The 22,242-nt window shown below is 41.8% G+C and overlaps 3 protein-coding genes across 17 annotated transcripts in view; 2 read left to right on the forward strand and 1 right to left on the reverse strand.

Moving 5' to 3' along the window:
* The first annotated feature begins 9,378 nt into the window (after positions 1–9,378).
* LOC147049160 (leucine-rich repeat neuronal protein 1-like) lies at positions 9,379–12,466 on the forward strand. Its single transcript, XM_085924936.1, has one exon. The coding sequence runs from the start codon at positions 9,615–9,617 to the stop codon at positions 11,754–11,756; it is 2,142 nt and encodes a 713-aa protein (XP_085781062.1). The 5' UTR covers positions 9,379–9,614; the 3' UTR covers positions 11,757–12,466.
* Positions 12,438–16,002, reverse strand: sumf1 (sulfatase modifying factor 1). Of its 2 annotated transcripts, XM_085924937.1 has the most exons (9): positions 15,709–16,002; positions 15,367–15,540; positions 15,213–15,287; positions 14,459–14,541; positions 14,245–14,367; positions 13,775–13,889; positions 13,320–13,433; positions 13,174–13,233; positions 12,459–13,089 (listed from the first exon to the last, which is right to left on the reverse strand). In XM_085924937.1, the coding sequence occupies exons 1-9, from the start codon at positions 15,946–15,948 to the stop codon at positions 12,988–12,990; spliced, it is 1,086 nt and encodes a 361-aa protein (XP_085781063.1). In that variant the 5' UTR covers positions 15,949–16,002; the 3' UTR covers positions 12,459–12,987. The 2 variants fall into 2 exon arrangements, with proteins under 2 accessions (XP_085781064.1, XP_085781063.1); XM_085924938.1 differs by lacking the exons at positions 13,174–13,233; positions 13,320–13,433 and having other exon boundaries at positions 12,438–13,089.
* A 277-nt stretch (positions 16,003–16,279) lies between these two features.
* Positions 16,280–22,242, forward strand: part of LOC147049162 (inositol 1,4,5-trisphosphate-gated calcium channel ITPR1) — a 40,481-nt gene continuing 34,518 nt past the window's right edge. For all 14 annotated transcript variants that reach the window (XM_085923317.1, XM_085923320.1, XM_085923321.1 and 11 more), the window contains exons 1-3: positions 16,280–16,467; positions 17,082–17,196; positions 18,534–18,604. In XM_085923317.1, coding sequence (XP_085779443.1) covers positions 17,105–17,196; positions 18,534–18,604 — 163 coding nt within the window. In that variant the 5' untranslated portion in view covers positions 16,280–16,467; positions 17,082–17,104. The remainder of the gene's footprint in view (positions 16,468–17,081; positions 17,197–18,533; positions 18,605–22,242) is intronic.

A 22,242-nucleotide genomic window follows, 5' to 3' on the forward strand; every position in this document is an offset into this window, starting at 1 on the left:
AGACAGCCGGTTTACACCTGCCGTCAGAATCTGCTAAACCTCTCCCAGAGAGGATGTCACCACTTGTCTGAGGAGCTGATTAATTTTTAAACTCTGTGTTTGTCAGGATGTGACGACTGACAGGAACCACAGCGCTGGGAGGACAGGGAACAAACATGGCTGTCAGAGTCAGATGTTGGTCACCGATACCTCAGCACTCTGGCTTTATGACTCTCATGCAGCTATATTGCCGAATCAGTGTTTTTAAAGAGGTCCTTTTGGGCTTTGTTAGCTGTGGCGCCAGAGGGAGGAAGCAGAAGACTGATGATGAGAGCACATCTTTGCTTAATGTAAGCGTTCTGTAATCGCTGCTAAGATTAATAGCCAGAAAATGGCCGTTAAACAATAACGGAGGAAACGTGAACCAGACCGACCGCCATTCAGTCAACTGATATAGTTTCTTGTCTTTCCAAAACCAGAAGTGGAGAGAATCAATAGATTGATGGACAGTGGAGATCATCTTCAAGGTTGAAATCTTCAGTAATATCGCAAATGTTTACAATGTGGCAAGGGAGAGTAAGCATTGGGTTTTGGAGGAATATCAAAAAAGTCACGTGCCTGATAAATCAAGATTGACATGATTTTCATCATGCCAAGGACATACAACTGCAGCCACATAAGTGAGCTCAAGAATACTCAGTAATCACTTCCATCATGTTAAACTTAATCTCCAGGATGATCATGTCAGAAATAAGACCACTAAATTACCACTTATCATTATTATTAAATTTTAAGCCTTTGGAAAATCTTTTTTTGCCCATGGCATGGTCTGACTCTTGTATTGTTGATTTCCTTAAAAATACTTTTACTAATTAGGCTCCTAAGAGCAAAAACAGCCTCACAGAGTCACTTTGATGTACACTTTTATTTACTTAACGAAGTGAAGTGCCTTAAAAATAAAATCTATCTTGCAGCTGCAAATATGTCCTGAAGCAGCACGTACACGAAAACAGCTGCCTATTGAGACATTTGGATTTAAAAAAACAACAAACCTGCAAGCTCTCTCTTTTAAATTCACAATAAGTCACTCTCTAAATTTATAATCAATTTTCATGTATTTTTTAAACACAGTACATTTGCAACAAAGAACACAAAAACGAGCAGTGTTTGGAGAGATGCTGAGGAATATTTAATACAAACTAAAGGAGGTTACCCAACCCACGTCTCCCCCACTCGCGCCCAAATAATACCCCTCAGAGAGCAGACTACTAAACACTCCAGCAGCCTGCAGCACATCAGTCCTGCCATATAAGGACAAAATCGGGTTGGGCTAGGAAAATTCCATCACTCTCCCCCTAATGCAAATCCTCTCCCTCACTTGTTCTTGACACTCCAGCATGTCTTTTATTCACGTGCTTCCCAAAAGGGAAAACACAACCTGTCCTTCCCAACACAGGCTTGAAGCTTTTTATTTCACACCCTGGCAAAAAAAACAAAAAAAATAGCATCTCATCCAGCAAAAGAGCAGCACTTTTTGGAAGTGCTGTCAAGGACAAAGAAGTGTTTTCAACAAGAGATGTTGGCCAAAGAGCTTTTATGGATGCAGCTGCCTCTCCAGCTCTTGACACACTCAGTCGCCATTAAAAATGTCTGGAAAAGGTGCTAATGCTCCAAACAGAGTATTATTATTATCAGCTTTTGGATTATGATTTGGCCGCTCTGACGTCTCTGAGCCAAAAGCACCACAGAAGCAAGATATAGATAGTGTGCTTCTCAGGCAGAGGCAACAAAGAGTAGTTGTCTTTGTTCGTGGCAGTACAAGAGGGAGGGGTGAACACGGATGGAGGATGGGGGAGATTTTGCACTTTTGAGCACAAAAAAGAGCTGAGAAGCAAAATTTGCCCCACTAATCATCCATGTATTAAATGTCTGTTAAGGCCTGGGTCCTAAACCGCATGGTCTTAAACTCTTCCCTGCCAACTCAGGTGGGTCGAATAGAATATTAATAATAGATTAGCACCTGCATATTAATGCATCTCAGCAGCAAAAAAAAATATCAGTAGCTTTTGGATGTCCTGAACCATGTAAGCAAATACACTAAAGTTGTTCTAATCCAAAGGAAGGAAACCTCTCTTTGATTAGTATCTACTTTATAAACAATTTTTTAAAATGTTTATAATTAGCCATACAATTCTGATCACAAAGGGCTAAGGCACAATTAACTATGAGGAAAATAGAATCACTCTACTAATTGGTCACCCCCTGTTTATAAAAATACCTGCTCTTGTTCGTACAAATCCTCAGAGATTTCAGAAATTGCTGACTCTTGTTTTAACCTGTCAATTGAATATGAATGCACACTTTAATATGGATGGACCAAGAGCCTGTAAGTTGACTTTAGAAAGGCTGATTCAGAATTAAGCCTTACCTTTTATTCGAATTGAGTCTTTATTCAATAGACGGACAATATTGGGGACTATATTTAATAAACTCAGTGTAAAAATGAAAGTCCACTCCCAAGAGGATGAGAGAAATTGCTTTGGTATTGTTTTTAATTAAAAAGGGGTCTGGTGATGTTGTTAAGTGGCCCTGATTGGTTGTGGGATAGCACACCAATGCGCTGGTAGACTAATATAAAGTGACATGCGTAGCAGGAGTCGGGAACTCATCGCCTCTGTGGCTATTAAAACAAACTCCCATGAGGCGGTCAACACTCCGACTCATTTTCAGGCCCCACAAAAACCGGTGTGGACATTTGCCTCCATTTTGTTTTTTTAATGACAAACACTTTACACACAGCTGGGGACCTACAGAAATGTTTTCAATAAACAAAAGGTGATTGAGTTCCACTGCAGCATAAGATGCAACGTATGACCTATGAAAACGGAAAACGACACATGGGGTACATGAATGGTATAAATCAATCCCATAAAGACGGCTAAAAGCTTACAGGAGAACAATAAAGACACAAGCTTCAAACTATGTTGCAAGCTCATGCAATAAAATCAAAGCCGGCGAAGCTTCTAAGCTTCAATAGTATGTGTGGATATGCTGATTCAACTCAACTGGGGCGTTGTGTTGTGTTGCAGCTGTTGTGTTGGATTTCATTAGACGGTAAGGTGAGACTCTTTCGGGCAGCAACATCTGCAACATTTGTCAAGTGCGTGGTTTTAATGCCCGCTCGAGGGTACGGGGAGTTAACAGGAACACTATCCCAGCGACTTTATCAACATGGTGTTACATTTTCCAGGGGGCTAGCATCTGCTGTAGTTGCATCCGAGAACAGCCTGGAGCTGTTTTGATCCACGCCAATTAAGATGGAGCTTAATCAGATCAACAAAGAAAGAGAGCTTGTTGGTTTTATATGTAAAGTTAAACAGTGTGTTCTTTTTCACTATATGAAAGGAGTGTTTGTGATTCATGTTCCGGCGATATTCATCCCCTCCCGACTCAGCTCATGAGGCCCGACGAGGAAAACGACACCAATTGTCTTGGCGTCAAACGAGTGCCAAGCTGCAAAATGATGAGAGGCCGTGTGAGAGGTAAACCAGGGGACACGCATTTCGATCTAACTCTTTTTCCCAGATGGCCATGTGGCAGGAGCTGTGTGATCAGAGATCTAATAAAGAGGCAAGATACGCTGCAGAGCCTTTCCTGGAAGGGAGTCGTTGCCGTGGCAACCGCACCCTTTGCATCGCAGGTTAATAGTGGGAAATTAGGATTTGCCCGGCTGCTACTCAACTTTGAGCTGCACTCCTGTTGCAGAAAGATAGGAGTTGTTCCTACTGGACCGCCGTTACGCATTGGCAGATTACGATAGAACCGTTGGGTTCCCTTTCGTACGTATTTCTGTGCGCTGTTGATCTGCAATATCATTTTGGAGATGTTTCTGCTCAGACTGCCGAGGAAATGAGTTTGAGGCAGAAATAAAATGGCAAAATATAAGGTATAGTTCATATGAATTATACTATGACATAAGTAGGGCTTTGGCGCCTGCATGCAAGAAGTTGCTCTTTCAATATAAAGAAGTGCTTAACTAAAATAAAATCAAAAAGATCATTGACAAGGACTACGGGGAAGGAAAAGATGCTGATTGATGGTTTTATTCGGGTCTCGACCGATAAGAAGCATTGCAGTTAAGAGAACGATATCGCCCTTATTTTGATGACAGCAGTGCTTTAAAGGTCAGCGTATCAACTTTATCGCTGCATCTGCATCTTAGTGCTAAACCACTCATTTATTCAAACTGTGTCTTGAAGTTCACCTTGTCTGCATGGGATGCCATGGTAGTTTGAAAAACAAATGCAAACAACATTGTGTCCTGATGCAATTGTAGAAAACAAGTCCAAGAAAATTTGCACATGCCACATTCCCCCGTCTTTCTCTCTGGCATGAAAACCGCAGTCGGGTTGCTCCCAAAGCTGCAGCTCAGGCAGTAAATGATAAAACGCTGTCATTTCACTGCTCCCCTTAGAGATGAGGAAGCAGAGGAGGAAGAAGCCAAACAAGTGACAACTTCAAGAGAAAAAGACATTTCTCTCTCTCTGCTGTCTGAATGTCTTATCTGGCCAAAAATCTGTTTGCTGTCACATTATGTAGGCCTGACTGCTCGTCTATTGACACCGAATATCACAAAACTACACTGCCCACACTTACAATCGGTAACTGTCACCTTAAAGCAGTAAACATTGCCGGAAGAGAGGCAGGAGTCACACCCATAAACAGACACTGTGTGTGGACCTGAATAAGCTAAGAGGATCCAATATAAAAAAAATACAACAAGGTAAACAGACATATTCACTGCTGTGGGTGTTTATGTTCATCAATTGGAATACAACTGTTTCCTGCCACTGAGTTCCTTAGCAAATTATTTCTATGAACCAAAAATCCAACTTCAATCATTTCAAGTTGTTTTGAAAATACTGTGATGTAATTAAATCAGTGTTACTCCTCTCCACAAAGAGCTTTGAGCAAAACACTTTGACATGAAAACAGATCAATAAAATGAACATTCCAACATTTACTGTATGTAACTCCATGTAAACTACTCTATTGGCTCGTCTTGCCAGTGGCTCCGCTAACCCTCCCTAAATAAATTCTCATGCTCGGACGGGTATAGGGAGGGACTTTTCGTTCCCATGGTGTCGGGAAGAGAGCAGATGGTGAGGCTGCACTGCTACCGGTGTCGGTGTCAGACGCGTCTCAGTGCGGCTGACCTGCAGCGTGCAGATGCTCGTCACTGCAATCTCGTTTTACGGAGGATCTATTGAGCTGATTTGTGTTCCTAAAACTTGCTGAAATTTGTGCATCGAGTCGCGCACCGTCGTCATCGTCAGTGTGGAGGAGCTGCGGATGCTGTTTGGGTCACACGGAGTAACATCGTTCATCTCAGCGTTGCGGATTAAAGCTAATCGGTAAATGAAGTTAGATATTTTTATGTCTGAATTTTTAATACGTGTAAAAAAAATCACAAGGCGATCTAGGTGGTCCTTGTGCGATGCATGGACGCTGCAAATAAAAATAATTTATTTTATATCGGCACCAACACAATTATGTGCTATGTGGCATAAAACTGCTCACAGATTTTGCATGAAGATGAAGAAATTAATTTCTTATGAATGTATGCAGTCGTCTGATGCACACTAAGTGAAAAGTCTATCAAACATATTCAAGGACATTATGGATTAGATATGATTGTTATGAAGCTTTGCATTCAGGGGGAGCAAAACAAAGGACGTGCACCTGCAGTGTTATTTTATATCATCGTTTGTAGCCACTTGCATGAATTAAGTTATCTACCAAGGTGCCTGATTCATTCTTGACAATTTAATCGCACTTGACTCTGTGATTACAGCAACAATACACAAACTGCAGTGTCAGAGTGCTGCTAAAAACATTTGACCAGCAGCAATTATGCTGATCATCACAATCATTTGGATGTCCATGACAACAGAATGTGGTTTAGCTCCAGATTTTGGCACAAGTGGGATGAACACTGAGTGCGGACATTTAGACATTTATTTTTCAGGGGATCACCTTTGTCAAGTGGTCCATTGTTTCATGAGCTGCCTTACACCTACTACAAAAAACAATAAGAGGACAGAAAATGGATTGCAAACTTAAAGGTTCATTTTTGATTGAAACAAGAGAAATGGTTTTAAATCCTCTAGACTTTCACCACAACTTGGTAGAGTTTACTTTGTCTAGACAACAAAAGGAGACCCCATGTGTTGGGGGGGTTCACCCAGTTGTCTCAATATCCATGCGCTCACTTAGTAACATCTGAGGAAACAAAGGAATAGTTTGTGTGTTGGTGTGTATTTGTTGGCCTTAACTGAGCTGTGAGGTTTTGTTGCCAAAGTTAACAAAGAATACAGACGACTTTAAAATTGTCTTCTTTTTCCCCCCTTTCTCAATGTCATGTTTGATCCCGGCAAATAAATAAATAAACAAATAAATACATAAATGAATAAAAAAGGGAGGAAGTTGTTCTAAATTTGAAAGGGATCTCAAACATGCAATAGTTGTAGAGTCTCCTTTCATTTCATGGTGCGGTATTTTTATATTTGTCCATCTGTCCTCCCCTATGACCTTCCCGCTTGAGCAGTATCCGCCGCCGCCTCCTTTCGGACTCAGAAGAAGACATGCATCTATATCTCCTGCTCGACTCTGCAGCTCTGCCATCAGCAGCTGCACCAAAGCTCTGTGTGATGTGAAGTGAAACTCTTGCATACTAATAGAGCACCAATAGGATGTCTCTCAGGGCGGCCAGAGCAGAGACCGAATGGTGAAAACATCAGGCGGCGCCGCTCAGTTCATCCATGAGCCGCACGGAAAATTGCCATGTTGTGTCTTTATTGATTATGTCAATCATGTGTGTTTGTGTTACATTAACTTGTGAAAACACTCTTTGGCATATCGATTTTGGCCCACTTTGAAGCATTAATGGCAGTATTCTCATTTGGTTACAAAACACATGATGGTGGCATAGGCGTTGCCATGGTGATGGCATGCTAGCGCGCTTGTGTGCGGCCGCTGATCCACAAAAGGCTGTTTAGATTTGATGCCCAGTAAAAAGGCTGCTCAGAATTGGGGTAGGAGAAGCGATAACATAAAAAGAGTTGGTGTTACATCATTTTCACATAACGCAAAATCAGGTTCTACAAATAAGAATATTTGAACATCACAACAAGCTGTGTGTGGTCATCTGTGAAGCCTGTTTTGGAAAATTTAAAATAACCTATGATTGCATTGCAAGTATGTAGCATGAATCAGAGCAGGCTCATTAGATCCCCACAATAACATTAGGCTGTCTTGTGACGTGGTTAATATTAGTGAAACATTTGTGTGTGTTATTATTTGAATGGGTACTTGGATTAAAACCTCATCAGGATTGGCTAAGCAAAGAAAATAAATCCCTCCTTCTGGAGCCTTCAATTCAAACAGTCACTTGGATCATGTCAAGCTGTTGAGGGATTTTGCTGCATCTTCCTGTTGGTTTGTGTACGCATCGCAATGTGTGAGGCAAAAAAAAAAATTCTGTCAAAATATTGCAGTGTAGTTAAAAAATCTAATGATGGCCAGTAAGTAGTCAGCACTGGCTTTACATCGCCGTATCTGTCGACTGCTTCAGCCTGCAGATTTAATAAAGGCTTCTCGGGATACAGTTGCTGCTGTGTAGGCAGCGGAGGGAATTAATCTCAGACCTAATCTCTCTTTTCGCTCAGAACAGGAGTTCAGAAAGGTGTTATTCCACCAAAGCCATTCTCGCAGTCTTTTACTATATCGGGCTTCACACCAGGAGAAATCATCCTTTGGGGTCTCACATCTCCCTCCAACCCATTGATATTCTTATCAGGTCATGAGACAAGTGTGAACATTTTGCTCCGGTTCTGCTTACAAATTTGCTGTAATGTTTGGGGAAGGAACGGTGAAAAAAGTCATTAAGTAAGGCATTTTTGGATGTGGAACTCAAACCCCACCAAACAAAGCCATAAACTCCAAACTAGTTTGCTATCACCTTACAAATGCTCACATTTCTACAGAAACACTCCAACGTCAGGTAAAATGGCTTCCTAGAAGAAGCTGTTATGACAGCAAAGGGTAAACCAACTCCATATTTCCATCAATTTTTACTTCCTGTGGCGTAATGGCCAGAAGTCCCATTAGGTACAAATGTGGTGCAGTGATTAGAAAGCAGGCCATCAGTGAAATGGACCAAATGTGCCCAGCAGTGCTTCCTTGGATCAACAAGGTCAACGCAGCACAGAGAGAAAGAGTAAGAGAGGGAGAGAGAGAGAGACAGAGAGAGTGTAAGAGGATGCGGACACCCACTGCGCTGCCAAGCTGCCAGAAACCCGACTCCAGGTGTTGGAGATTCATGGCCTCAGCATGACAACAATAATTATTCTGGCTCTCTGTTTGAATTTCATACCTGAGCAGCACAAACACATAACTTATTGTACACCTTCACATTGAACAATAAGCAGTGGACATCACAGAGCTTTTATTGGCTTAAGAGGTGAAGATTTCCCGCAGGGGCTAAAGCTATTTCTGCCGCAACTGCTGGATGTGTCAATGAGAGTAAAGTTTGTTCATAAATTGTTCGGATCACCTCAACAGTAGCGTTTATAGTAGTGCCAACTCGAGAGTAGCACTTAGAGTAAATAAATAACAAAATTAGTATTTATAGCCCTTATACTAGATCAAATCAAAATGTTCAACTTCAAATTGCTTTCTCCTTGCACGTCTTGCTTCTGCCAACCACTGATTAGGACGCCGTGACCAAAGCACAACACTGATATCCCCCCAAAAATGCTAACGCTTCACATTTTTATGACTTTCTGACATGAGCCTGCATCATGCGTAGAAAGTGATTAGCAGTGACGAGCACACATTCTGTGTTTATTAAACCCGTTGTGTAACGGGCTCACTGCCGTAGCTGCTGACTATGCCGATCACACAAACACACAGGCGCACACACACAGACACTCGAGTGGATCACTGTCAGATAATCCACTTCACACTGAAAAAAAATAGCATGGTAATCCCTCTAGATTTGGCTCTAAAAATCATTAGAAAACCTCATCATCTGAGGTAGCGTCATGTCAAATAACAACGGTGTTATTTATTAATGAAGATATTGTGTATAAAAGACAACAATGTTTAGCTGACTGAATATGTGGATGAATTTGTTGGCACAGGTCTTCGAAACAGAAGGGATGTCAATTCAGCTGCCAAACCGAGTTATCTAATCCACTACGTTTTGCTAATTAGTTGCTTGCCATGGACAGGCGGTTCAAACTGTGGTCTGTAACTAAAGGGACACTCACTGCAGTTCCATTTCACCACCGTTTTGTTAACTAATTTGAACAGTCTTCATTTAATGAAAATAAATGTCTCTTAGTTCTGTTACGGGTTTTCACTGTTCCATATTTGTCTTCTTCAGGTATCTGTCTTGAGGCATCAAAAGGAAAACATCTGAGGTCCAGAGCAGACGTTCTTGAGGATCGTATCCGAAGAGATTCTGGATTAGAAGAAGGCATTCATGAGGATTGCTAATGCTGAACATTCCCTTCAAGATTTTACTTCGACTGCCTCTCATCTAACTATTGTTTGAGCAGAGAGCAGACAGGATGACGCTTGGGCCTTGGCCTCCGCTACTCTGGCTGTGCGCGGCCTCACTTCTCACCTCTCGGTCGCCCGCACGCGCCACAGACTGCCCTCACTTGTGCGTATGTGAGATCCGACCTTGGTTTACCCCCCAGTCCACCTACAAGGAGGCGACAACTGTGGACTGCAACGACCTGAGGCTGACCGGCATCCCCATCAACCTTTCAACAGACACTCAAGTGTTATTGCTCCAAAGTAATGCCATCTCTCACACTGGGGGCGAGTTGGAAGCCTTGCAGAACCTGACAGAGTTGGACCTGTCCCAGAACAACTTCAGCTCCGTGGAAGCCGTAGGCCTGAAAAGAATGAACCATCTCACCACTTTGCATCTGGAGGAGAACCAGATCAGCCAGCTGCAGGACAACTGTCTGGGAAATCTCTCCAGCTTGCAGGAGCTCTACATCAACCATAACCTCATTAACTCCATTTCCTCTCGGGCCTTTGCCGGTCTGCACAATCTGTTGCGTCTGCACCTAAACTCCAATAAGCTTCATGTCATTGACAGCCACTGGTTTGTAGAAACTCCGAACCTTGAGATCCTCATGATTGGAGAAAATCCAGTCATTGGCCTTTTGGACATGAACTTCAAGCCTTTGGGATGTTTGAGGAGTTTGGTTCTGGCTGGTATGGATCTCTTTGATGTTCCTCCAAATGCATTTGTAGGATTGGACAACCTGGAGAGCATATCTTTCTATGATAACAAACTGGTTCGTATCCCTCAACTTGCACTGGAGAAAGTCCCCAATTTGAAATTTTTGGATTTAAACAAAAACCCAGTTCACAAAATCCAGGAAGGAGACTTCCGAAACATGCTTCATCTCAAAGAGTTGGGAATCAACAACATGATGGAGTTAGTTTCTATTGATCGCTACGCTCTGGACAACCTTCCGGAACTGACCAAGTTAGAGGCCACAAACAACCCCAAGTTGTCTTATGTCCACCGCCTGGCCTTCAGGGACATGCCTTCCCTGGAGAGCTTGATGCTCAACAATAACGCTCTCACTGCTCTCTACCAGCATTCGGTGGAGGCCTTGCCCAACCTTCGGGAGATCAGTCTGCACAGCAATCCCTTGCGATGTGACTGTGTCATCCAATGGATGAGTTCCAACAAGACCTCTGTGCGCTTCATGGAACCCTTGGCCATGCTTTGCACCTCCCCGCCAGAACTCAGGGGCCAGCGCGTTCGGGAGCTAAGACTGCTCGAATCCTCCGAGCAGTGTATCCCACTGATATGCCATGACACCTTCCCCGGCCACCTCAACCTAAATCTCGGAATGAGCGTCAGTCTGGACTGTCGGGCCATGGCTGAGCCGGAGCCTGAGATCTACTGGGTAACCCCGCTTGGAACCAAAATCACTATGGACACAGTGTCAGAGCGCTACCACCTGAGCAGCGAGGGGACTCTGTGGTTGTCCCATGTCCAAGTGGAAGACTCAGGACATTACACCTGCGTGGCCCAGAACATCGAAGGAGCTGACACACGCGTCACCTCCATTCGAGTGAACGGAACCTTGCTTGACAGCGCTCAGGTGATGAGAATTTACGTGAAACAGACAGAGTCCCATTCCATCCTTGTCTCCTGGAAAGTCAACTCCAATGTCATGTCCTCCAACATTAAATGGGCCTCAGCCACCATGAAGATCGACAATCCGCACATCACATACACGGCCCGTGTACCCGTGGATGTTCACGAATACAACCTCACTCATCTCCAGCCTGCCACAGAGTACGAGATCTGCCTCACGGTCTCCAACGTCCACCTGCAGACGCACAAGTCTTGCGTCAACGTCACAACCCGCGGCACCACTTTCGCACTGAACCTGTCAGACCAGCACCCTAGCGCTGCCGTGCTAGCCGTCATGGCAACCGCGCTAGCCGTCCTCAGTCTGGCTACAGTCGGCATCTACACGGCCCGTAGATGGAAGAGAAAGAACTATCACCATTCCTTGAAGAAATACATGCTTAAAACCTCGTCCATCCCGCTCAATGAGCTTTACCCGCCACTCATCAACTTGTGGGAGTCTGACGGAGAGAAGGACAAAGATGGCAGCACAGAGGGAAAACCCTCCCCTGTCGATACCACACGTAGCTACTACATGTGGTGAGGATGTAGCACAAACAGACAAGAACTCCTGATATTTTGACGCAAAAGTTGCTTTGTGGGCTTTGCTGATAAGTGGCAGAGTAAACAGGAAGGTTTTTTTTTCGTAGTATAGCGTATCGCGCTCATTCTTTCTATTTCTTGTTTTGTCTCTGAGGAAGCCGCTGTACTTAGCTTCAATGTTACTTTAGTTGCTATGTTGTATTTGTGGTGCTTTTCAAACTGAGGTTTCCTCGGGGGAATAATACTGCAACAGTGGCCAGGGGTCTTGTGGCAGCATTAGTAATGATGAGTTGTTTCTTTCTGTTTTGTAAAACAGGTCAACTGTGTGCACCACTAGGTAAATGGAGTTTGTTTGAACTTCAACAAATTAAAGCTGACAGCGGGTTTTAGACGTGTTACATTGTCTACTGAATGTTAGCGACTGTGCAGTAATGTTGTATCAACTATACCTTTCGACTTTCGGATTTAAATGCAAATAGTATTTTAGTTTGCGGGTATTTGTGATGTTAAATGCTAGAAATACTACTGCTGGTTAGGATGCTTCTTTTTTTTAAACTTATTTTTCTGATAATGGACATTATAAAGTTTGACCATCGTACTCATGAATTCCGTGAGGATGTATTTTATTTTGCTAGGATTTATGCTGATTGGCTAGTTTATTTTTCACGTGATCATTATGTTATATTGACAATGCCAAAATAAATACTTTTCTGATCCTTTTGCATATTTGGTCTTTGTTTCCCCTTATGCTTTGATTTTAGTTTAGGCAATCAGACTGAGCACAATAGTACATTTTTTATTATGGTTTTTTTTTTTAAGATTTTTGACTTCAGAAGGATGGTGTCGGTTAATGATTATAGGAACTATTCATCACAGATTGTCAGAAGATGACTTTTTTTTATGGCTCCAGTCTCTATTTTATGTTTGGTCTGATAAATCTTAATTCGAGTATTTACCGTTTTGATGCAGATGCTTAAACGTTTCCCATATCCCCCAATGACATGAGATAATTATGAATACAATAGAAATGTAACGCAAATGTAGAACTGTACAGGCACCTGTGATTAGAAAAATTATTTTTTTATTTATTTTTCATAAAAACCAGAGAGAGAAAATCCATAAAATCATTCGTTCATTGAATGTAGTAAAACAACATGCGACATTTTGAAATACTGGAGTTTGATAAAAAAATCAAAAAACAATTCATATGAAGCAGAGCGCTCAATTAGAATTCAATGTGGTGCCTGAGAGACGCAACGAAAACCAAGATTGGAGGCTGAGCTGTCCGGCGTGTTCTGACTTCGCGCTGCACAGCGGTAACGGTAACAGTAAGACTGAGAAAGGGAGAGAGAGTCGAAAATCAAGACACTGAGTAAAAAATAAATCTCATGGCTTAAAAGATAAAGTCATCATTTTACCTCGTGACACATGTATGACCCTCCCTTCTTTACTCTGTCAGTGCCTGACGGAGGACCTGTCTAAACCCAAAAAGTTATTTCTTTTAACGACGTGTGATATTTTAGGAGTTCTGCGATGACTTTATAGTGTGGTACTGTGAAGTTACTGGATTGTGCTGATGTTCGGTGGAGTGACGCACAGTCCACCAGTCGGACGTCCATTCCCACGCATTGCCCACCATGTCAAACAGACCGAAAGCATTGGCAGGAAAAGACATCACCTGCAGACATTACATTTATATCTAACCAGCAGAATAGACTCTAAGGTGATAGAATCATAATCGCCAGCCATAAAAAAAGCAACATTTCATCTCAATTCGAAGGTTGAGAGCTCCCCCTATAGTAGCTGAGCTGGAATTAAAGGAATATTACAGTGTCAGTAATCACAAAAAATGCCTTTTTTTTTTTTTTTAAATAGGCATTTTTGTTTCAGAGAGATTTTAAAGACAAAAACTCAAATATGAACCAGGTTTTATCTTTCTTTCCCACCATTCAAACCTCTAATACAGAAGCTGTTGTCAGAGCATTAAATGTAACATTTAGTTTCTTGACTCGCACTTACCGGTGAGGTTTTGACATATCCATCTTCTGCAGAATTATGGTGAGGGAATTCCCCTTGCCAGATGTTGGCATAGTGTTGCCCTTTTGGGTTAAGTCGATTTCCCCAGGGATAAAGTCTGGAAAAAAAAAATCTAACATTCATATCTCTGACAGGTTTGAAGGAAAGGAAGGAAAATTGCTTAAGGAAGTTATTCCACATTATTATTTTATTATGCAGAAAGGTTGAAAGTGTTTCTGCTCACAAAAGGCTATGTTTTACAGAATTAATAAAAACACATTTCAAATCTCTGTACTGCTAAATAATTCGTATATTCCTCAGAGAGCCAACGAGTTTCATTTTCATAATGGTGTATATTAAGAAAGGTTTCTGTCCAAATGTGTTATAGTACGAGAGTAGGTGTGAAAAAGTAGCGAGCAGGCATTTGAAGTTGCTTGGGACGTTAGAGCCCTGAGGATGAGTGAACAGCCTACCTGTCTTTTAAATTGCCTCTGCAGGCGTGCTCCCACTCTGCCTCCGTTGGAAGCCTCTTGTTGGCCCAGGCACAGTAGTTAACAGCATCACCCCAGGATACGTGAAGAACAGGATGATCCATCCTAAAACGGATTAGCTTTAATTAGTTTTGAGTCACCATTGTGAAATAAACTATGGTTATATAAAAAACCTGAATCAAGAGCATTTCCTTGCCTGTCTTGGATATTGGAGTCAACGCCCTCAGGTTGTCTCCAGTTTGCGCCTTTGACTGGAAGCCACCAGGGGGCAGCAGCCACCTACAAATTAATGATAAAAAAAATGAAATAAAATAAAATGCAGTCTAATCCTTGACATTTCCATCATTTATCTTAAAACTTATGTCCATGTTTACAAGGATTTAGCAGTGGGTTTAAATCAAATAATTACAATGTTTTATTTAAAAAGCATAAGAAAATTACTGTTGATTGGTTTTCGCCTCTTGAAGATTGTTTAACAACTAAAAATACTGTCAGGGCTCTTACATGAGCAAGAAAGTAGCAATATAAACATACTTCTGTTTTAATTCTCCTTCGTAAGTCACAGTGTCCCAGGACAGGTAAGTTGTCACAAAGAATCTTGTTATATAATCAGAAAAGAATTTTACAAGCTTGACTACACAATGAACACGTCTCTCCTGATTTTTGTCCTGCTGTGTACTGCTTTCTGATCAAACATGTTGTGACTGTGCACCAGCAGCTACTTAGCAAATATATAAATTGCGGCAATGATGCCCACAGGAAGCAGTGGGGAAAAACAAGGCCTGTGAACTTCTCCCCCTGGTGCTGACAGCTGCAGGTTTCCATGACAACCACTATGAGAGTGCACCCATCTGTGAGCCATTACATACTCGAGTGGTCGGTGTACAATATTCCGAGTTTGTTTTCAGGCTTGCGAACAAGCACAACGGTGACAAAAAGGCAGAACTTACCGCTTGCGTGATTTGGCTTTTGACTGCCTCACTTAGAATTTCTTCAAAAACAAACGAGTCCCCAAATTTCTCTGCCTGAAAGAACAAAACAGGTGAACAACCCATATAATAAAAGAGGATATAAACAGGCATAGCCATATTGATTGATAAGTACCTCTGTCACATAGCCTGTGGCATTGGCAAAGCTCTGGAACTGTTGGTTGGTGACTTCCTGGATGTCCATGTAGAAGGAGTCTACGTGCACCCGTCTCTGAGGACCCTCACCATCAGCAGGGATGCCTGGGTTGTCTGTTCCCATGAGAAATTCTCCGCCAGGAATCAGCACCATCTATACACATGATGTTAATTTTAGTGCAACGTGAACTTTGAAGAATATAAGAACACAACAAATCAGTCCAGTCTTTGGGAGAAAATACATTAAAAAAAAAACTAAAATATAAGTTTGATCACTTTGACACATGAGCGGTGCAATAAATAAACACAAAGAAAGGTTTACCTGACTAATAATCTTCTCGTCTCCCTTAGTGTCAGACAGAATCTCATTGACGTCTCTGGAATATTTGACACTTGCCTCCTCCGACGCTGTGCTTTCTCCCACAACAGCGTCTCTCTTCAAGCTTTCACAGCCGCAACTTGCTAAACCCGGCTCGGAGACGGGCTCGATTTGAGCCCTGCATTCAAGTGCATTGTCCAGACAGCACAAGATGATCATTAAAAAGGTTAAAAAGGGAAACATCGTTGCTTAGACGTCTCGCATGTTGTTGACACTTCCGTAGAGTCACGTGGTCAGTCAGCTGGTACGGACTACTTGTCTGTTGGGCCTCCAGCGGATGACAGTGGTACTGCCAGTTTTATTGAATTAAATTTTTGTTCATTTACTTAATGAATTTACTTAATAGTTATTATAACAGTGTTGTATTTATTTAATTTGAATACAGTCCCTGGGTAGTTTAATGGCATAAGTTGGCCTGATGAATAGTGAAACAAAAATAATTTCAGAGATCAACAGTGCCTTCACGCGGTGTAAAGTGGCAGTGCGCCCAGCTCAAACTCAAGAGCAGCGCACAGCACTGCACAGCAGAGCGCCCCTGTCCTTCCTCTCCTTACTGGCCTCCGCACAATTACAAATCCTGGCTTGTCTCACGCCGCTGGCTCTCACTGTCGCTCGGCTGGACGAGGAGAGATCGGAGCCGCTGTCATGTTGCCGTAGCTGTCTCTCGGAGAGCCGAACATCGGAGCGTTCCCCGCCGCCGAGGTAAAAGTTGGGATCTTCAACTTCTTTTCCTTATCTTCATCCTCTTCCCCGCAGAGAAGATTGGGCGCTCCATAAATGGCTAACATCGTTTCTCACAGCTCAAGTTAACCAGTGCTCTTATCGTCAGTTCAAACCATGGTTTTTAATTTTTAAATGACAGTTACGTCTCTGTTTTCTCACACTTTTTTTTTTTTTTTAATCACAAATAATGACAGTGCTGGGATAATGAGCTGGCTGTTTGTACTAGTTTGAATGTTTTGGATCATGTGCAGTGAAACCAGTATGTTTTGGGTTTCTTCAGTAATAGGTTCGTCAGATGGAGCTAAATGGACCTGTTGCAGGTGCACAGCTTCCTGTTTGCAGTCCCAATTATTAACTATTCAGACTGCAAACAGTAGCAATCTATTGCTTTATCATGAAACGGAATTTTCCTGCAAATTTATGCAAATGCATGGAGTTGCAGCAGCCTCGCATCTAAATTTAACCCTGAATGATCTAATTGTCAGAATAGGCAAACTAGCGTTGGCTCTTTTTTTTCCTTCTATTTTTGATCACAGCTATATTGGATAAACACTTGTAATATTGAAACTTTTCTTGAAATCGATGTCCTGTAGGTGTTCCATAGTGTGCATCCAACATGTCGGATAAAATGTCCAGCTTCTTGCACATCGGGGATATCTGCTCCCTGTACGCAGAGGGGTCCACCAGTGGTTTCATCAGCACCTTGGGGTAAGCACGCTCAACTGGTCCACATTACACTTGCCAGGGATGTGAGCAGAATTTCGAACATGTATGACCAAGACAAGGATACAGGATTTTTCTCTCGAATTGTCAATAACACTGAACCAGATGATGGTGAGAAAGCTGAAGTGAAGCAAGTTGAGCACGTCAAGGAGCGAGTGAGCCAGGGGAATTGGGACACTTGCATTTTGACAGAAAGGGCACAGAAACAGCTGGAGAGCCTGAGAGTTGAGCTACAGACAGCTGTCATGTGCATCCACAAGTGCTGGACCATCAGGTTTCTGATCTAAAAAAACAACAACAACATTTGCCTGCTTTATCTGAAGTTAATTTTTATCCAAAAACTTACGGAAAAGAATTCACAATATTTCAGCAACCCAAGTATGTAAATAAGGCGAGCGTTGTGTGCTTGCTTGGTTTTGTGCTTTGGGAAGGTTAGCAAACATTAGCTAAAAGTATGCAATTAACTCAAGCTGACATTCACACCAGGTTGCTATTAAAATTTAGATACTTACCCTTCAACATATCTGGACCAACCATATCACCTTGTCACAACAAAATCTTGATTGTGATCATCGTATCTTGCTTGCTCCAACTGCTTCTTGTTGCGTGAATAATGATAACTTTAGGTTTGTCGAACTGTAGAAGATAATATTGTCTATTGTGGAATTAGTATCAGTCATTTTGTTGCAGAGTCAATCAAAAAAAGGAAATGACCTCCTGTATAAAGACCAAATAATTCTAGAGGTTTTGAGGCATTTGCTGAGTTCCACAACTGCCCACGCACATAAAAGCGCATAAATTTGCAAAATTGTCATACCAGTTTTGACCTGCTGCTATTATCTCCATGCGTAACACCAACTCATCTGCATTCTTCACATTATTGGCTACATTCTTCATAATGAGTTTCAACACTCTTGCAGTGGGAACATTTTTGTTTGTTTTTTAAATACGAATCAAAAAGTTGCTACTATAGGAAATAATGTAGTTAGGATGAAACCTTTCCAGCATCAAACTCTCACTATTCGAAATACTTTTAACTGTACTCTTGTTTTAATGCCAATACTAGTCTACCAATCCACTGATTAGATGTTCAATTAGTTCAAGTAAGTGTTAAATTGGTTCAAATTTTACTTGCAACGTAGCAACTACTTTGTCTCAATTGGTACTATTACTCATAAGTCTGAACAAACAAATATTACATGTGGGGTTCCACAAGGGTCCATCCTTGAACCACTTCTATTTAATATTACCATACAATATAGATTAGAAAATTACTATGTACAATATTTCTTAACAGTGTCATAAAACGCTTCATTCTGCAGCTTGGTGGATGACCGCTGTGTGGTCCAACCCGATGCAGGGGACCTCAACAACCCTCCGAAGAAGTTCAGAGGTAAGAGGCACAGAGAGTATCCTCCTGAGTCTGACATCATCCCCACTAACTGCTGTGTGTTTATACTAAGAGCTCAGTGATAGACACCACTCCATGTGTTGTGCTGCGTTTCTTTGGTGACGGCCACAATACGTACCTCGACCCGCCGGACTTCAAATAGGCATGCCATTGACAACGTTCGAGCTGCATCCACCTCACCTCAGAAACCGAGCACCCAAGGAAAAATTTTCATATATAAGAAAGCCTTGAGATGTTTCTGGGTATAATTGCTATAAATAGTTCTTGTACAGGAAGTAGACTCATGACCCTCGGTTCTAAGGCTGGAGGTTTGTCTCTGTGGGGGCAGCTGGCCTCACATTGCACAGAAAGTTTCTGATCTTGCGCAATCTTTACACTTTGTCAATCAGCTCTTTGCAAACAGCTGATTAAAATGTGTCCCTTAAGGAAGGTCATGTTTGGTAGATTCAGATGGCTAATGTTTATACGAGAGCATTTTTTGAGAACAGTCCAAAGCAGCAGAGCCATTCCCAATTAGCCCACTTGATAACCATCTACAAATGGAATTCTCCTCGTTGCTGTGGAAATGGAGATTGCAATCGATTCTGAACCGAGGCTCAATCTCGTCCGCATATTGTTGAGCATGTTTCACAATCACAGAAGCACAAATCATTTCAAGACTTATTGATGTCACAGTGATTTTTTACGAGGATATTTTACAATCTAAAAGTAGGGCAGACATTTTAATTGTGTTTAGAAACTTTGGTGTGCTCTCAGATTTATTTACACTCGCCCCAGTTTATATGAATAGATGACAGGGAAAGATCAAACTATTAGTTGATGTGTTAGGTTTTATTTCATTTATTATATTCACATTGTGAATATAATATGGCTTTAATTAGACTCAGCATTGTAAATAACCAGCAACAACTTTGAGGAGGACTTTTGGCAGCAAACATGAAGCCTCACTTGTATAGAAGGATTTGGCTAATCACTTTTTGTCCTTTAATCCTCCATGCTCCCTCCTCCGTCACCTTATTGATTCGTCAGGAGCTAGACTGCACGCCAAATGTCTGTCCACCACAAGCAATATGCTTAATTTTCCCACCTTTATTTTTTCCAGATGGATCATACTAACACACAAGCAACAACCTGTGGTTGAGTTAAGAAATGAATTAGTTGTAGTATATTTGAGCTGTGCTTGTGTAACACTCTGAGTGAGGTTTAAGTGTTTTGTCAGCTGCTTCTGATGAGAAGAGGCCTTCATGTCAGTGTGAGGTGACTCTGGATTGCAACCAGAAGGTGTTAGTGTAAATGAAAGAAAGCAACATGTTGTCTCTTTCCCGGCCGATGTCGGTGCGGATGATTTGTCCAAACTAAATCCAAAATCCAGAAATGATTGAACTGATGCTATCATCAATATTAACAATGTGATGTTTGTGCTATAATAGTCGATAGCCTCCAGGTCTTGCTAAGTATGTCATCTGGGTCGAGTACTGTAACTGCTGAGGTATGCTCAACATTTCCCCCGAATGTAAACACAAGCACTCTTAATGTAATCAAACTTTCACTCATGCAGGGTATATTTCACACTGACACAGAAAAGAAATTTGATTGGTCGTCAACGGAAGGCAATGTAAAACCAATCATCAATCACTAGTTCTGATCAAGATCTTGGGCTTTACCTGGTTTTGTTTCACATTAGGGTCGTCTTGTTAGTATGTTTTTGACTGCAATGCAGAGCTGTATTGTACAATGACCTTAAGTCCTTTCCAACACAAATCAATGTTGCTCTCCAAGACCGCTGTCTGCTGGTTAATTACCCAAAATAGACCTAACTTTGGTGCATTCCTTTCCAAATAAGTCCAACATACCGGTAAGTGCATAGTTTTACTGCCAATGGAGTTGGCAACACCTTACCGGAAATATCCAAAGCTGCTATTGTGGGACATGGCATTTGTTGCCTTAGATGCTCTGCACAAATGATGAGATGCTTCCTCCATCTCTTAACTTTGTACAACCGAGATCATTGAGGCTTTTGTTGACTTAACACAGAATAGAAGTCTTATGCAATGTGTGTCTTTAGGTCCTTGCCAGATGTTGCGTTCACTCCATGGAGATTTGGCTCACACACAGCGATAATAGGAAGCATTCGTATCACGTGACATTTATGATGACTTGAAAATGATTCAATACTGGACTAAGAACCTCTTCTAAAACTTTCCTTAAAGGGACAGTCTGTAGAAGTTTTTGACCTTTTATTCCCATCTAGTGGTGAACTGATAGAATGCAACAAACTAATTTTGACGCATGCGCACTATAGTGAAATGCAGTTATTCACTGAGATCAAGTTTGATATTCTGATCAGTTTGTTGGACCAAATTTGATTTTGTCATCTGTTTAAATACTGAAAAGATAATAAATATTTATACAGTATAACACAGTGATGTGCCGTACTGTTACTAGTGTTTTTACCTAATGAAAGATTGTTTTACATGCCAAGAATGTTAATGATTCCAGGAGATACAAGGTTCCGGATTACTCCCAGCAGTTCTCTTGCCTAGTGGCCCCAGAAGGAATTCTGAGCTGGGTTTCAGTACAACTAAAGCAACATGTGCTCTCACAGTTGCCTTTAATTAAAAACAATTGCAGGCTGATACATTTCCCGAGCTTGCATGTTGCATTACATGACAACTGAACTGCAAGGTTTACAGAAAGTGTTTGAAAGTGATCAAATGGAAAAAATATATAATTTAAGTGTACATTTGCTAGTGGAAAGATTTACAATGCACATTTATCAGATGCGAGTTTTAGATCATCTGTTTCTGCAGCCTGTCTTACTCTCGCTCTCTTTCTCTCGCTGCTTCACATTCTTTCACTGTCTTCCTGTCGTCCTCATTTTTCAGCCACTTCCTTTTCTGTTTTTTTTTTTGAAACAGTAATTTGAGTTCTACTTAAGTAAACCATATCTGATGTGGTTGAAGAACATTTTGCATAGATGGAGAGAGCATTGACCTGATGACATTTTGTGGAATTTCTAAAGGCAAAGAACGGATGAAAGAATAAGGACGTTAAAGATAGGGAATCCCCACCCTCTTTTTCATCCCACTCCTCTACTCTCGTTTGGCCTTATTTGGACATGTTGCTGCAACCAAAGCTGGTAGAGAGAGTGAGAAAACAGGGAAAGGATGGTCCAGCTTTTTTCTTGTCTTACTCCTTCCCTCTTCTCACACCCTCAAAATAGAAGATCGGGTCGAGGAGATGCGAAGTCGCTTGTAGCTCAGCCGAAGAAGAGGAACTGCTCTAGGCCCGAAGAGGAACTGTGTTAAGCTCAACTGTGTCCTCATGCAAACGAGACGACTGCTTTAACTCTATCTATGAAAATGAGTGAATTATTCACTGATAAGAGCCTCGCATTATTATTGTTCTTTTGAAACTGACTTCACCGCTGTAGCTTTGCACTCCCTTGGGTTGTCAGAAAAGGCTTGCACGCCCTACGCAGATCGGGACCAAATGGTTCTTATCTTCGAAATGGCTGCATGCACACAGGCTGACACGCTTACAGTTAGTTACCTGGTAGTCTTCAAATCCCGCTGAGCTTCAATTTTCATTCATGAGTGCGTCTGTAGTGGAACTCGAGT

Source organism: Syngnathus leptorhynchus, chromosome 11 (genome assembly GCF_054491065.1).
Source record: "Syngnathus leptorhynchus isolate UIUO chromosome 11, UIUO_Slep, whole genome shotgun sequence".
NCBI lineage: Eukaryota > Metazoa > Chordata > Actinopteri > Syngnathiformes > Syngnathidae > Syngnathus > Syngnathus leptorhynchus.

Bases quoted from the DNA above. Each gene is read 5' to 3' on its own strand.
- LOC147049160 (XM_085924936.1), top strand. From the start codon at position 9,615: ATGACGCTTGGGCCTTGGCCTCCGCTACTCTGGCTGTGCGCGGCCTCA.
- sumf1 (XM_085924937.1), bottom strand. From the start codon at position 15,948: ATGTTTCCCTTTTTAACCTTTTTAATGATCATCTTGTGCTGTCTGGAC. The intron at 14,368-14,458 runs GCAAGGAAATGC...AATCCGTTTTAG, and splicing joins GACTCCAATATCCAAGACAG to GATGGATCATCCTGTTCTTC. The intron at 13,234-13,319 runs GTAACTTCACAG...TTTTGGGTTTAG, and splicing joins CCGAACATCAGCACAATCCA to ACAGGTCCTCCGTCAGGCAC.